The 14142-nt window shown below is 39.3% G+C and overlaps 1 protein-coding gene across 2 annotated transcripts in view; it reads right to left on the reverse strand.

The window, feature by feature from the left end:
* The window catches only part of NRP2 (neuropilin 2), a 130338-nt gene that overhangs the window by 86440 nt on the left and 29756 nt on the right, over positions 1-14142 (reverse strand). For both annotated transcript variants that reach the window (XM_040441380.1, XM_040441381.1), the window contains exon 2: positions 4783-4960. In XM_040441380.1, the coding sequence (XP_040297314.1) occupies positions 4783-4960 (178 nt within the window). The remainder of the gene's footprint in view (positions 1-4782; positions 4961-14142) is intronic.

The raw sequence follows: 14142 nt of genomic DNA on the forward strand, positions 1-14142 counted from the left end.
GAAAGAACCCTTTATTTGTTCATTTCGCTGAGTGGCTTTATTGGCCTTGTCTGAATTTCAACTACCATGAAAGCATTAGATCTTGAAGTGCTAGGGATGCAGTGACAGTTCTCTGCAGGAATAGAGTTAACTACATTTATAATAAAGAATTTATGGGAGTTCTGATAATGCAGTCTATGGAGTTTATGCTTTGAGTAGGATCAGCTGGGGATGTTCAGATAACATACATCTCTACAGATTTACCTAAAAGCTAAGTGTAATTTAGAGATTGTGAGCCATCAAAACCCTAGAGACCTATGCTGACATTCCATAAATATACAGGAAGGGTCAATCCAATCCTAAATGCTGCGCGTCCACTGTGCCGCCAGCCTGGCAGCCGGCCATCAAACCCAAAGCCCAGTGGATTTTGCTTAAATGTATTTTTGACTTTCACTCGGTGTGAGAGACATGTAGGAACAAACTGCTTGTTCAGTGATAAGGGTTGTCATAGGTTTCTACAGGTTTGTATACATGCCTTTGTAGATAAGCGTTTTCCAGACATGATATCTTACCTACCATCAAATACTGTAGTATGTACTCCCAGTGCTGATTTCCTAGGAATTATATTACACTTTTTAATATGCACTTATAAATTTGACCAGTTTGGATTAAATACTAAATAAATCTGAAAATGGAATCATCAGCTGCATTCACGGTCCGCAACCAATTTGTGAGATGATCCCAATGGAGACAATGAAAACAATGATCATTGATGAAGCATTTAATGGAAAAATGCCCAGCCAGCATTTCCTAATAACCATCCGTGAATCATGGACTGCACATGGATGGGGTACGTCTGCTGGCCCATTGTCTTGAATGGGTGAGTCTAGCATGAAAATCGGACTAAAATAAGGGTTACTCTGAATTTTTCTATGTGGACTAATGGTCTGTGAAAAAACTGGACATGTGAATTTAATGGGTCAGGGTTTAGCCCATGTTCTTGCCATTCTACACTTGGACAGCACAGCAGCACACAGATCCGAACCTCACTCATCTGAATGAGCCCTAAGGTATTTGTTGTTGAGCACTCAGGATGGTGTTAAATCATAAAAGAAGTAGGTCTCACTTTACTGATCCCCAAAATCATCTGGATGGAAGCAGCAAGGGATCAGTAAGGTGACTATTACTTCTCTTAAATCTTTTCAAGTAGTATCACTAAGTTTAATCGTAATAACTGGGACATGGGGTTTAAATATATATATATGCATTTGATATATTTTTTGCTTAAAAGGAATATCCTAGGCACAACTATTTTGTGTTATGCCTAGAGTGGTGCCCTAGGGGGAAGGTACATAACATTAAAGATCAAGGACTGAATCCGTGTGCTAGCCACCACTCCTTCAGGCCTTCCATTATGCAAAACCCAGTGTTGCCTTCAGCTTTCCTTTAAAGTAAGTTTTGCGGTCTTGTCATAGAATAATTAGACCTATATATAATTGCCAGGTGATACTACACTGCGTGCAGAATTATTAGGCAAATGAGTATTTTGACCACATCATCCTCTTTATGCATGTTGTCTTACTCCAAGCTGTATAGGCTCGAAAGCCTACTACCAATTAAGCATATTAGGTGATGTGCATCTCTGTAATGAGAAGGGGTGTGGTCTAATGACATCAACACCCTATATCAGGTGTGCATAATTATTAGGCAACTTCCTTTCCTTTGGCAAAATGGGTCAAAAGAAGGACTTGACAGGCTCAGAAAAGTCAAAAATAGTGAGATATCTTGCAGAGGGATGCAGCACTCTTAAAATTGCAAAGCTTCTGAAGCGTGATCATCGAACAATCAAGCGTTTCATTCAAAATAGTCAACAGGGTCGCAAGAAGCGTGTGGAAAAACCAAGGCGCAAAATAACTGCCCATGAACTGAGAAAAGTCAAGCGTGCAGCTGCCAAGATGCCACTTGCCACCAGTTTGGCCATATTTCAGACCTGCAACATCACTGGAGTGCCCAAAAGCACAAGGTGTGCAATACTCAGAGACATGGCCAAGGTAAGAAAGGCTGAAAGACGACCACCACTGAACAAGACACACAAGCTGAAACGTCAAGACTGGGCCAAGAAATATCTCAAGACTGATTTTTCTAAGGTTTTATGGACTGATGAAATGAGAGTGAGTCTTGATGGGCCAGATGGATGGGCCCGTGGCTGGATTGGTAAAGGGCAGAGAGCTCCAGTCCGACTCAGACGCCAGCAAGGTGGAGGTGGAGTACTGGTTTGGGCTGGTATCATCAAAGATGAGCTTGTGGGGCCTTTTCGGGTTGAGGATGGAGTCAAGCTCAACTCCCAGTCCTACTGCCAGTTTCTGGAAGACACCTTCTTTAAGCAGTGGTACAGGAAGAAGTCTGCATCCTTCAAGAAAAACATGATTTTCATGCAGGACAATGCTCCATCACACGCGTCCAAGTACTCCACAGCGTGGCTGGCAAGAAAGGGTATAAAAGAAGAAAATCTATTGACATGGCCTCCTTGTTCACCTGATCTGAACCCCATTGAGAACCTGTGGTCCATCATCAAATGTGAGATTTACAAGGAGGGAAAACAGTACACCTCTCTGAACAGTGTCTGGGAGGCTGTGGTTGCTGCTGCACGCAATGTTGATGGTGAACAGATCAAAACACTGACAGAATCCATGGATGGCAGGCTTTTGAGTGTCCTTGCAAAGAAAGGTGGTTATATTGGTCACTGATTTGTTTTTGTTTTGTTTTTGAATGTCAGAAATGTATATTTGTGAATGTTGAGATGTTATATTGGTTTCACTGGTAAAAATAAATAATTGAAATGGGTATATATTTGTTTTTTGTTAAGTTGCCTAATAATTATGCACAGTAATAGTCACCTGCACACACAGATATCCCCCTAAAATAGCTAAAACTAAAAACAAACTAAAAGCTACTTCCAAAAATATTCAGCTTTGATATTAATGAGTTTTTTGGGTTCATTGAGAACATGGTTGTTGTTCAATAATAAAATTAATCCTCAAAAATACAACTTGCCTAATAATTCTGCACTCCCTGTATATAACATATATATATATTTGTCTTGTGTATGAGCAGCATAGACAGCCTTGTGCAATGCAGCAATGAAACATCATTTAGCATTAACTATACAAGTCAGTATATCTAGGATAACATTTTTACAATATGGATTTTTCCTCTTAACACCTTTTAGTGCTGCAATTTTCACTAATTAATTCTTGGGCTGGATTAACACCCTTTTTATCAGTGTTGCGTAAAATATCAATTTGCACCTAGATTTTAGCCTCTCTTGGTAGCGTTAGCACATCACACTTAAAAATGATATGGATTATACTGTACACCTAGGTATCAAAAATGTATTTTACACTGTTTTAACATTATTTTATGCATATACAGACCAGCTTAAGGCCATCAGGAGACAACATGGCAGCCGTAACTGTAAAATGCTGAAATATGGTAACTACTTGATTGTTAGAGGGCTTCAGTCAGCAGAATTCTACCTATGAAACTGGCTGACCTGATGCATGTGCCCTTGACAGGACCAAGCTGCATAAACGTCATCACGACTTGGTGTGAGCGTGGGAAAGTCACAGATTTCGGCGCAATCTGTGCCAGAAATATGCCTAATATAAGCGTATTTCTGGAGAAATGACCCCCCATTTAATAAGGGTCCATTCAGAAGTCCGTAACGTGTTTTGCGGATCCACGGACACAGCAAAACACGGACACGGCAATGTGCGTTCCGCATTTTGCGGACCGCACATCACTGGCACTATAGAATATGCCTATTCTTGTCTGAAATTTTGGACAAGAATAGGACATGTTCTATTTTTTTGGGGAAAGGAAATGCGGACCCGGAAGTGCGGGTCCGCATTTCCGGAGGCAAGCCGCACATCGTGCGGCCCCATAGAAATGAATGGGTCCGCAATTCCATTCCGAAAAATGCGGAACGAAATTGCGGACGTGTGAATGGACCCAGTGCAATATAAACTATTCCTTTACAAAGGTGGTGTTTTTGACTTTATCCCACACCATTCCTGAATAAACCTTCTATTACTTAGTTACCAAGGGCCTTGGCATGTCAGCAAAAATGCAAACTGGCATATATGGGTCAGGGCATCAATTATTTAAGAATTACGGTATTCTAACATGAGAACTCATTTACAGAAGACAGTGAAGTTTACCCATTCCCTGCCAAATAAAGATGTCTTCCTGGGATTGTTCTTCTCACAATGCCCACTTTGACCATGCCGCTCTACTTCTTTGTCTCTAATAAGCACATGAGTAAAAGGGCCTATCCAGCAAGTTGTATAACTGCTATAGCAATACCGCAGTTTGGAATGGCATAAAAGGGCTATGTCATTTATTTATGGCTGAAAGTTTGCTAGCCCTCCTGAGTAGAATCTGTGTAGAAGTAGATTTGTGTGATGACTTCATCTGTGTATTGGGGATTGGAAAAATGCACATGCTTTAAATAGTGCATTGTGAGTGGCGGGATCGACATTCTCATGCTGGGCCAGAAATTCTCCAGTGTGCACAAGAGATCAATACTGATCAATAGCTTAGTGCAGGGGTCTGAGAATCCTCAGCCCAGCGGGTCACACGAGGCTTCTGTCTAATCTATAGAGTAATGACATCATGGTGCCTATGTCAAATATTAGAAGCATCCTGGAAGCTTACTACTCTGTATTGTGTGTATATGTGTGCACATACCGGTACATGTGTGTGTGTTTTCCACATATGGTTAAATTGAAAACAATTTCTTACTTGCAATCATGTTTTTCTATTTCAAAATGAGGATTGAAGTTGAGCACTATCTTCTGGTTAGGCTCTGGTGCACTGACGACCCACACGCAGTTCTGGTGAGAAGGATAGTCATTGGGATAACCCGGTGAGGTGATGTAACCAGCAACTTTGGCATTTAAACGTCCTCCACATGTATTTACTGGAAGATGAAAAAACAGGATTATTTCAATAGTTTCCAACCATAACCAAAATCATAATGCAAAGAATTAGGAATCACAGGTTATGTATGATGGCTGTCCCTCTTCATATGCTAAATAATGTATGTAAACCCATTGCCTACTGTACTGTCATTTTAATGAGAATTACATGCACAACCACAGGAAATTTGGGGTGGGGTTATATTTTAATAATTTGCATTATAAATTCCAACTTTTGAAATGTACTTTACCAAGTATAGAAGGTTTGAGCTTAATTATGCACAACAGCTACTGTAGAAAAATCCTACTCTATATTATCCGACTGTGGAATTATAAGCAAACTAAAACAGTACATTGACAATTGAAACCACCAGGGAACTTCAAATTAAGAAACACTTTTCTATTCAAAACACCAGCGACATTCAAAGCACCTATTCGCAACTGCATATGCAGTGGGAGCTTTCTTCTACTTATGGAACAAAGACATTTCACTGTATGCCAAGTCCCTTACCACAGACATACATTTACATTTTATGTATTCATGATTTATCCTTTTGTAAGATTTTCCAAAGTTTATTCCAACCAACATACACTCCTCAACAACGATATTGCAACACCAAGAAGGAAAAGTCATGGCATTATGGAAATCCCAGGATCGACAGACATGTTAAAGGGGTTGTCCTACGATAAATATTCTACAGTTTTCAAACCAGCACCTGGATCTGAATACTTTTGTAATTTCATGTAATTAAAAATTTAGCATAGCTACTGCGTTATTTAATAAAATGTACCTGTATAGTGCCACTTAATTTCTTATCTCTTTGACTGGGTCATTAAGAAGGCCGCACATGCTCAGTTTAATCTTTTAACTGTCTCCTGAGCTGTGATAGGGAGAACATGGACACGCCTCCTGAGCTGTGATAGGGAGAGCAGGGACACGCCTCCTGTGCTGTGATAGTGAGAGCATGGACACGCCTCCTGAGCTACAGCAGAAAAGACACTCCCCTTGAGCCTCCAGTTTGATATAAATCTAGCAGAGCAAAGAATGGGGAGATCTCTGGATCCATGTGAGGTACAGGGCTGGTTCTAGCTTTATTAGGAAGACATTGTCATGCACTATATGATGTCCGATTTTAATTTTTTACATTATTCATGGGATAACTACTTTAATGATATGCAAATGATAAAAAAATGGAAAGAAAATATTCCAAACATCTTGATTTATTCAGTATCGAGTATGAGCGCCACGCACAGCAATACACGCACTGACACACCTTGGCATGCTATCAATGAGATAATTAATGGTTGTCTGAGGAATGTTCTGCCACACTGAATGCACTTGGACATCACAATAATCATCAAGATCTACTGCTGGCAGTTCCCTCTTTAAATGCTGACCAATGACGTCCCAGACGTGCTCGATGGGAGACAAGTCTGGAGATGCTGCAGGCTATGGACAATCCGTCCGTGCAGAGGTTCACCTCTGTGCACCTCTTGCTATCATTCTAGTTCATTATTGTTCTCCCAACCACATGGACACGCAACATTGAACAGTGCTGACATTTCGCCTAGGTGTGTAGCGATCTGCCGGAGTGATAAACCAGGGTCTCTCAGTTTACAAGTGGTGATAACTGGCACATCAACAAACAGAAGTCATCGCAGAATTATCCCAACACAACTTGATTTGATTTTCGAGGTTTCATGTGTATAAAAAAACTTTGCTTTAAATCTAGCTTTTATGCCTCTCCCCCATGCCATAGATTGGAGCTAGGTGCTTGAAAATTGTATCATCTGCAGAGCTTATCAAAACCTGCCGCTTTCTTGATCTGCCTAACCTTACAGCTTGTCCTTCTTGGTGATGAAATTTCAATTTTGAGCAAGGTATATCTTTGTATCATTATACACATTTCTGAATTTGTTAAAATTAGGTGTCATCCTTTTCTAAGGATTGAGATGGAGGTCTGCTTTTTTGGCTACTGGCTTACATGTATTTTGGGAATATTTAGTATATAAAATTGTGCCCACTACATTAGCTTTAGTAATCACTGTGCAGACTCCCTTATGTGACCATTACGAGGTGGTCCTAATAGGAATACATGGTTGTATGAATCTACACAGTGTACATAATAATATTCCAACGCTGCATCGTAGCAACTTGTAAACCTATGAAATGTTTTCAACTAAAGATCACTAAGAAGAATCAGTTGATGAGTTGCCACCATGTAGCATTTGAATATTTCTGTATCCTGATATGAAAAAAAAAAAATGATTTCGGAATACTAAAAGTACAACAATGGTAATATGCCAGTCACTGATGGGCCTATGACACAGGACTATCAGATCGCCCAAATGATTGTTCGTTAGAATGATCGTTCACAATCATTGGTCAATAAAAACCTGCAGCAATCAATTAACGAATTATAATATGCTTGTTTGTGATTGATTACCTTTTATGTTGATATAAAAACCATCGTTTGACGGCGGTACATCCACACATGTAAGCAGGCCTGTCATCAAATGTAGCATGTAAAATGCAGCCTTGCTATTCTAAACGACTTCTTATACTGCTGATTTGTTTGCCCGTGTAAAAGGACCTTAAAAAAGTTTTACAGTCACACAATCCAAAATATTTCAGACATAGGTTTCATAAAACCAAGATCTTTCCAGTAAATTGTTTTACAACCAGATAGCTCATAAATTCCCTTGTGATTCCAGATGGAGCACAAATTGCAGGTTGTATTGTTTGGTTGTGATAAAAGACACTTCCTTTCAAGCATTTACCAGAGAACATAGAGAGTGAGATTTCACTGGACAGCACATTCATTTCCTGTTGAATTCCACATGTATTACACAGTTGAAGTTCAATGCCAAACATGCAAGAGGAGCAGCTAATTAGAGAGACTCTGCCAAAATCTATACAAAAAAAAACTTTGTAAGAGCAGCTAATGCTTTAAAAAAAATAATTCTACCCCATGTCGGTGTTTTTTTTTTAATGTAATTTGGTTCATTTTATATTTTAATAATTGTCATGTTTAGTCTCTATAAATGCGCCCAATAATTCAGAAGTTCACCCGCTTTAAGCCCCTAGATTACTTGATCAGTTTTACATGTAAGCATGACATCCCAGATCTGCCAGGATGTAAAACTGAATGTCAGCAAATTATATCATCATGAATCCTATTTACTGCTGCCATTAATGAAATAGGATTATTAATTCCCTACAATATCCAAATGAAAAAGACAAAGATGGTTTTTAGGTATAAAAAGTTGAAGTTGATGGACTAACACTGGTTAGTCCATCAATCAAGCAAGCAATTGGCAAACAGCTATTGCTCCCTAGCCCTCGATACACATGTGCACTCAGCTAAGGATGCATGTGTCCTGAATGGTGAGACAGGTGAATACAGCTGTCCGACACATCTGAAATCCAACTGCCCAATACTTATCTCCCCAAAAGAGTTGAGAAAGCTTCTTGCACAACAGGTGGTCTGCCCGTCCTGTCAACATCATTGGGTTCTGCTGATATTTATTGAATGTGACTGGACAGCGTTAGTTATTTTTCAACGCCTTGTGTAGTTTGTTAACATGGAAGACGAGTGATCAAACTGGTGTATGAAAGTTGCCTTTTTAATAAGATCTGGGAAGGTTCTCTCCCAAGGCAAATGTCTCTCACTGCACATTCCATCTAGATCTGCATATTTTTGGTTTTCAGCCTGCCTGATCATTTTCCCCATCAAAATCCTCAGAGTTTTGTCTAGTCTGCATGGGCACCTTTAGAATAAGCATCTGTTTAGTTACTAACACGAACAAACATCTAATAGTCTTCCTGATGTGGTATACAGCAGGCTATTGTTTCCCAACCAGGACTCCCAGGAGCCCTCAACTTTTGTCAGCCCTCATCAGGGGTCCCCAGAAACCAGCAACACGACCTGTCACCATGGAGAAGGAAAACTGATGTCAGTCGGCTCAAAGATGCTATGCAAAGTAGTAAATTACCGGTAATTATAGCATTTGGCAAGAATTATAGAATGCCTTACCCGCTCCTACAAGATTCTTCTTTAAGAGTAAAAACATTTTTCAGGGGTTCCCCTTCTGTAATAAGGTTAGAAATCACTGCCCTTGGCATTTCTATTCCATCTAAGGTGTTCACAGTGGCTCTTGGCTTACCTTCTGATACTTTTATTTCTTTCAATAAGATCTATCAAGTCCAATATTTGAAGACTATTCTAACGTCATGTACTAAGGAATGAATTTTATCTGCTACCAAATGACAGGGGCTATTGGAAAATATACTAAAAACCAAATCTCACTTCCACAGTCTCAGTTTAATTCTCTCTGACAGACATAATCGTCTTTCAGACTTTGTGGCTTTTTAAAACCACTTTCTTCACATAGCGTAATGAGAAGACTTTCTCCTATACTTGAGGTACTAACTATTCAGTCAGCCCCACCATACCTACAGTACTAGTGTCTTCACAGTGGCAAAGAAGGCTCATATTACACTGACATTTCCCTGGTAAAATAAACTGTATACAGTATTTTAGGAAATAGCTATCAATAAACTATTGTCCTTTTAGAAATAAGTAGAATGGGATTTTGTTCACACATTCCATTTAAAATGAGCAGCCTGGGTGAGCCAAGCACTTCTTATCTGCTGTCAAATTCGCTTTCACTAAGCGATAACGAGTGTCGATGCTTGTTATATATAGCCTTGATTGACAAGTTCTGCTTCTTCCAAAGATCCCGAAGAAATACAATTCAATGTGAAGACATGGATAACAACCGAGCTTCCAGGTTAGCTTATGGGAGCTAATTACATTGTTAGGTTGTGGACACAAGGTGGCTTGCCGTTTCCTGATTGACTGACATATTTAAGCCAAGAAATGAAAGGCACATACGTACCTCATACCTCATCTGGACAATCATACTGGCTGGGATTAGAAAAAATATAATATATAATTGTATCATACAAATCTAAAAATTATTTTTCAGCAGGTCCCTTTCACAAAACAATGTCATGCGTTGCTACAGGAAAGCACCTATTTTAAACCCCTTATGTGAATGATCCAAGCCAAAACCAGTGTCAGGCAGCTGCTACCAAGGCCAATAAGATAATGGGTTGCATCAGAAGGGGCATAGATGCCCGTGATAAGAACATAGTCCTACCACTTTACAAATCGCTAGTCAGACCACACATGGAGTACTGTGTACAGTTCTGGGCTCCAGTGAACAAGGCAGACATAGCAGAGCTGGAGAAGGTCCAGAGGAGGGCAACTAAAGTAATAACTGGAATGGGGGGACTACAGTACCCTGAAAGATTATCAAAATTAGGGTTATTCACTTTAGAAAAAAGACGACTGAGGGGAGATCTAATTACTATGTATAAATATATCAGGGGTCAGTACAGAGATCTCTCCCATCATCTATTTATCCCCACGACTGTGACGAGGGGACATCCTCTGCGTCTGGAGGAAAGAAGGTTTGTTAAACAAACATAGAAGAGGATTCTTTACAGTAAGAGCAGTGAGACTATGGAACTCTCTGCCTGAGGAGGTGGTGATGGTGAGTACAATAAAGGAATTCAAGAGGGGCCTGGATGTATTTCTAGAGTGTAATAATATTACAGGCTATAGCTACTAGAGAGGGGTCGTTGATCCAGGGAGTTATTCTGATTGCCTGATTGGAGTCGGGAAGGAATTTTTTATTCCCCTAAAGTGGGGAAAATTGTCTTCTACCTCACAGGGTTTTTTTTTGCCTTCCTCTGGATCAACTTGCAGGATAACAGGGCGAACTGGATGGACAAATGTCTTTTTTCGGCCTTATGTACTATGTTACTATGTTACATTAATGTTTAACTGGTTATAATAATAATAATAATCTTTATTTATTTATTTTTCGCCAACATATTCTGCAGAGCTTCACAATCAGAGGGTTCATGAACAATCAGACATGACATAGTAACAAACATGTCATCAATTAACACAAGAGGAATGAGGGCTTTGATTGCAATGGCTTACAATCTATGTGAAGACACAAATGGTTAAAAGAGCTTGCTTTTTACAATGGTCTGGCTATTCTAGGGAAGTAGATATAAAGCCACATGAGCCAGCCTCCAGCCCATATCTGTGGTGCTTCTGAGTGTGATGGATAGTGTTGGATGGTGGATCGAGCTCTGAAGAATGAGTTTGATGGGGGGCTGCATGGAGAAGAGTTATTATTAGGGGATGTGATAGGCCACACTACACATACACATTAGAGTATTGTCTGAACCCATTGATTTTGTCAGGACTGGTCAAACATCTAGTGCTCATGAAGAAGCCTGACTGTCCTGAAGAAGGATCAGGCTGTTAAATCTCAGATCCTTTTGTTCTCAGCTACTACCTCTGCCTGGCAAAGGCTTTCTCTGCTTCCCGTGAACAGTAGACAGTCTATAAAAGATATCATAGCAAGAGCTTGAAAAAAATTTATTCATGGATTGACCACATTTAATCCATTTTTAAGTCTCCCTCCCCAGCACTATTGGACATTGCACTTGTCACTCACATTACAAATAAATGTGAAAATTGGAAAATAGCCTAGTACAAATAATGGAAAATTTGGTACTTTCAACATGAAACCAGCACTTTGATGAAATCATCACAGTATCCAAGTTACTCATGAACTGACAAAGCTACGGAAGATCAGCAGATTAGCTGATTCACATGAGTGGCACAGGACAGTGGAGAACATAAAAAATCAGTTCCCATATACTGGAGCCAAGAGTCTTTACTTCCACAATCTATTTTCAGTCTGTTCCTTTATGAAACATGCTAATTTTGATTATCAACTCCTTCTATTCCACATGACTGGGTTACCACGTCCATGACACCCCTTGTTTTAGAACTGATTTTCATTGCCATACTTCCCTTGTACAGTAGGTGCTAATTCTGCCTCTTAGATCTTTCCAATATTATTTTTACAAGTGACCAACTCATGATTTACTGAAATTAATTGAAAAGGATATGTATTATGTCTGTAGATACTATGGATCCAGATTGTCAAAGATAGCATGTATATTTTATACAGGACAGAAGATGCATGATTTGGTAGCTATTAACATAATCCCTTTTCATATATTTATGCCTATGTATCGTATATTGTATTCTTATGTTATTATGTTGCATGGAAATTGAAATATTATGCCCTATATAAAAGAATTAATTAAAACAAGTGACAATAACAACAGTAATAATAATGGGAAGTTTACATACAAAATAAAGGAGGAGGAGGAGGCTCTGAAGCTAACAATGTTTTCTTAGTTATAAACTTTAGAAGTCAGATTACACAAGGGGACTGAGAGTAAAACACACAAGATGTTCTTAAAACATCTGGTCTGATTCCTATGGGAAATAGCACAGTCTGCCAAACATTAACAAACCAACCTCTTTGCACAAAACAACTTTCCGCGGAGCAACACAATGGGTTTTGTCTAATAAATGTACTCTCAAAACATCTCACCTGAGTGTGTAGACAGGTTAGAGTCTTAACAAAGTCACACTTTACTCACCTACTCTAATCCCTTACTAAAATGCTAATCGCATCTCCTCCCATTACATTTCACACACTGCAAGAAACTTTGAGACTTTTTAGAGCAATGGGCACAGACCTTCACACCTCATACAAAGTGCCTTCACCAGTCGTGGTTTTTCATGAAACTTCTGAGACATACTCAGCATAATATGGTTTTGTTAGCTAAACAACAGGCGATTCTGATAACCGCTATCTGGACCTGTGGTCTTACTCATAACCTCTCTGTTCTCCGGATGAATTGTGTTATTGTGGTGTCCGATGTGTACAGTATGTGGTTTTGTTCCAAGACCCTGATAACAGGCTGAAATGGTCTGTCTGATGCTCTGCACATGATGCACCAGCTGTTGTTCATTTCCACAAAGTATTTTAACTCCTTTGAGGCTGTTAAGAACAAAGCAGGCCTATCCTCTTGGGATCCCCATAACCTAAAGAGCAGAATTATTTATAAAGTAGGACTCACATTCATTTCATCTTAAAGGTCAATTTATCATTTGGGTAATTTAGATATTAAATCTTATAAAAGACTCCAAAGGTATAGGGACCAAAAATTACCTTAAAGGGGTTTCCCGTTTTCATCAACATCTTTTAAAATAATTATTTACGAAGGTAGATGTAATTTTGTAATGTGTTTCTTTTACCCTTATTGCTCCTATCTTCCGTTCTGGGTTATGATCACATGACCATGTCCATGCAGCTTTCTTATTTCCTGTGATGTTATGTCCATGGATGTGTCAGTGATAGGGGAGTGTCTATATAAATAGCTGGGTTGGCGGAGCTATAAACTATCTGGGTGTTAGGGGCGGTGCTGGAGCCATGGCAGAGGAAGGAGAAATGCATCATGGGTTTGGCTGGACACAGCAACAGGAAGTGCTACATACAGGATAGAAACAAACCAGAGGGCATTGTTTACATGGCAAAAACAGGAGAGTCCAAATAATAATAATAAAAAAGCATGGGGAAGATGTACATGAAGTAAGCATCTTCATAAGCACATGTGTTAAAAACCATAATAATTCTGGAAAACCCCTTTAAAAAGTTCTTATTACATGACAGGACACATTTCAGCGCCCCCCCCCCCCCCCCCTCAATGACTCCTATAATGATTTTTATTCTTGCTTCACTAGGCAAAACAACTTGGTAATGGCTGAAAAGTTGTCAATGAAACCAGTCATCCAATCAGCTGCATCGACATAAAGATTAGCGCACTCAAACCAACACCGACATACTACGACATGGTAAAGAACTTGATATAAGCCAAGTATTGACCATGCTCTTGTAAGACCCAATGTAATTGTAATTGACAAGACATTTGTGAATTTGTCTATAAAATAATTAGTAAGACATGAATTCTTGAAAAATCCCAGCACTGATTTAGTAGACAACCTGGCATAAATCAATCTAGTGATCTATACTGCTTTTAATGGAGATCAAAAATGTATTCTCATTTTTTATTTTCATGCACCAGAAACATTTGGCCTCAAATTTCACTCACAAAACGAAACAAGTCTAATAAACAAATTTCCTATGGCAGGCTAAACTATTCTGTATACAAGTATGCATTAGGAACGCTAACATTTTTCTCACAGTGCTTTACAGTGAAAGGTCTTGATCCTTC

The sequence above is a fragment of the Bufo bufo genome, chromosome 7, assembly GCF_905171765.1.
Source record: "Bufo bufo chromosome 7, aBufBuf1.1, whole genome shotgun sequence".
In the NCBI taxonomy this organism is placed as follows: domain Eukaryota; kingdom Metazoa; phylum Chordata; class Amphibia; order Anura; family Bufonidae; genus Bufo; species Bufo bufo.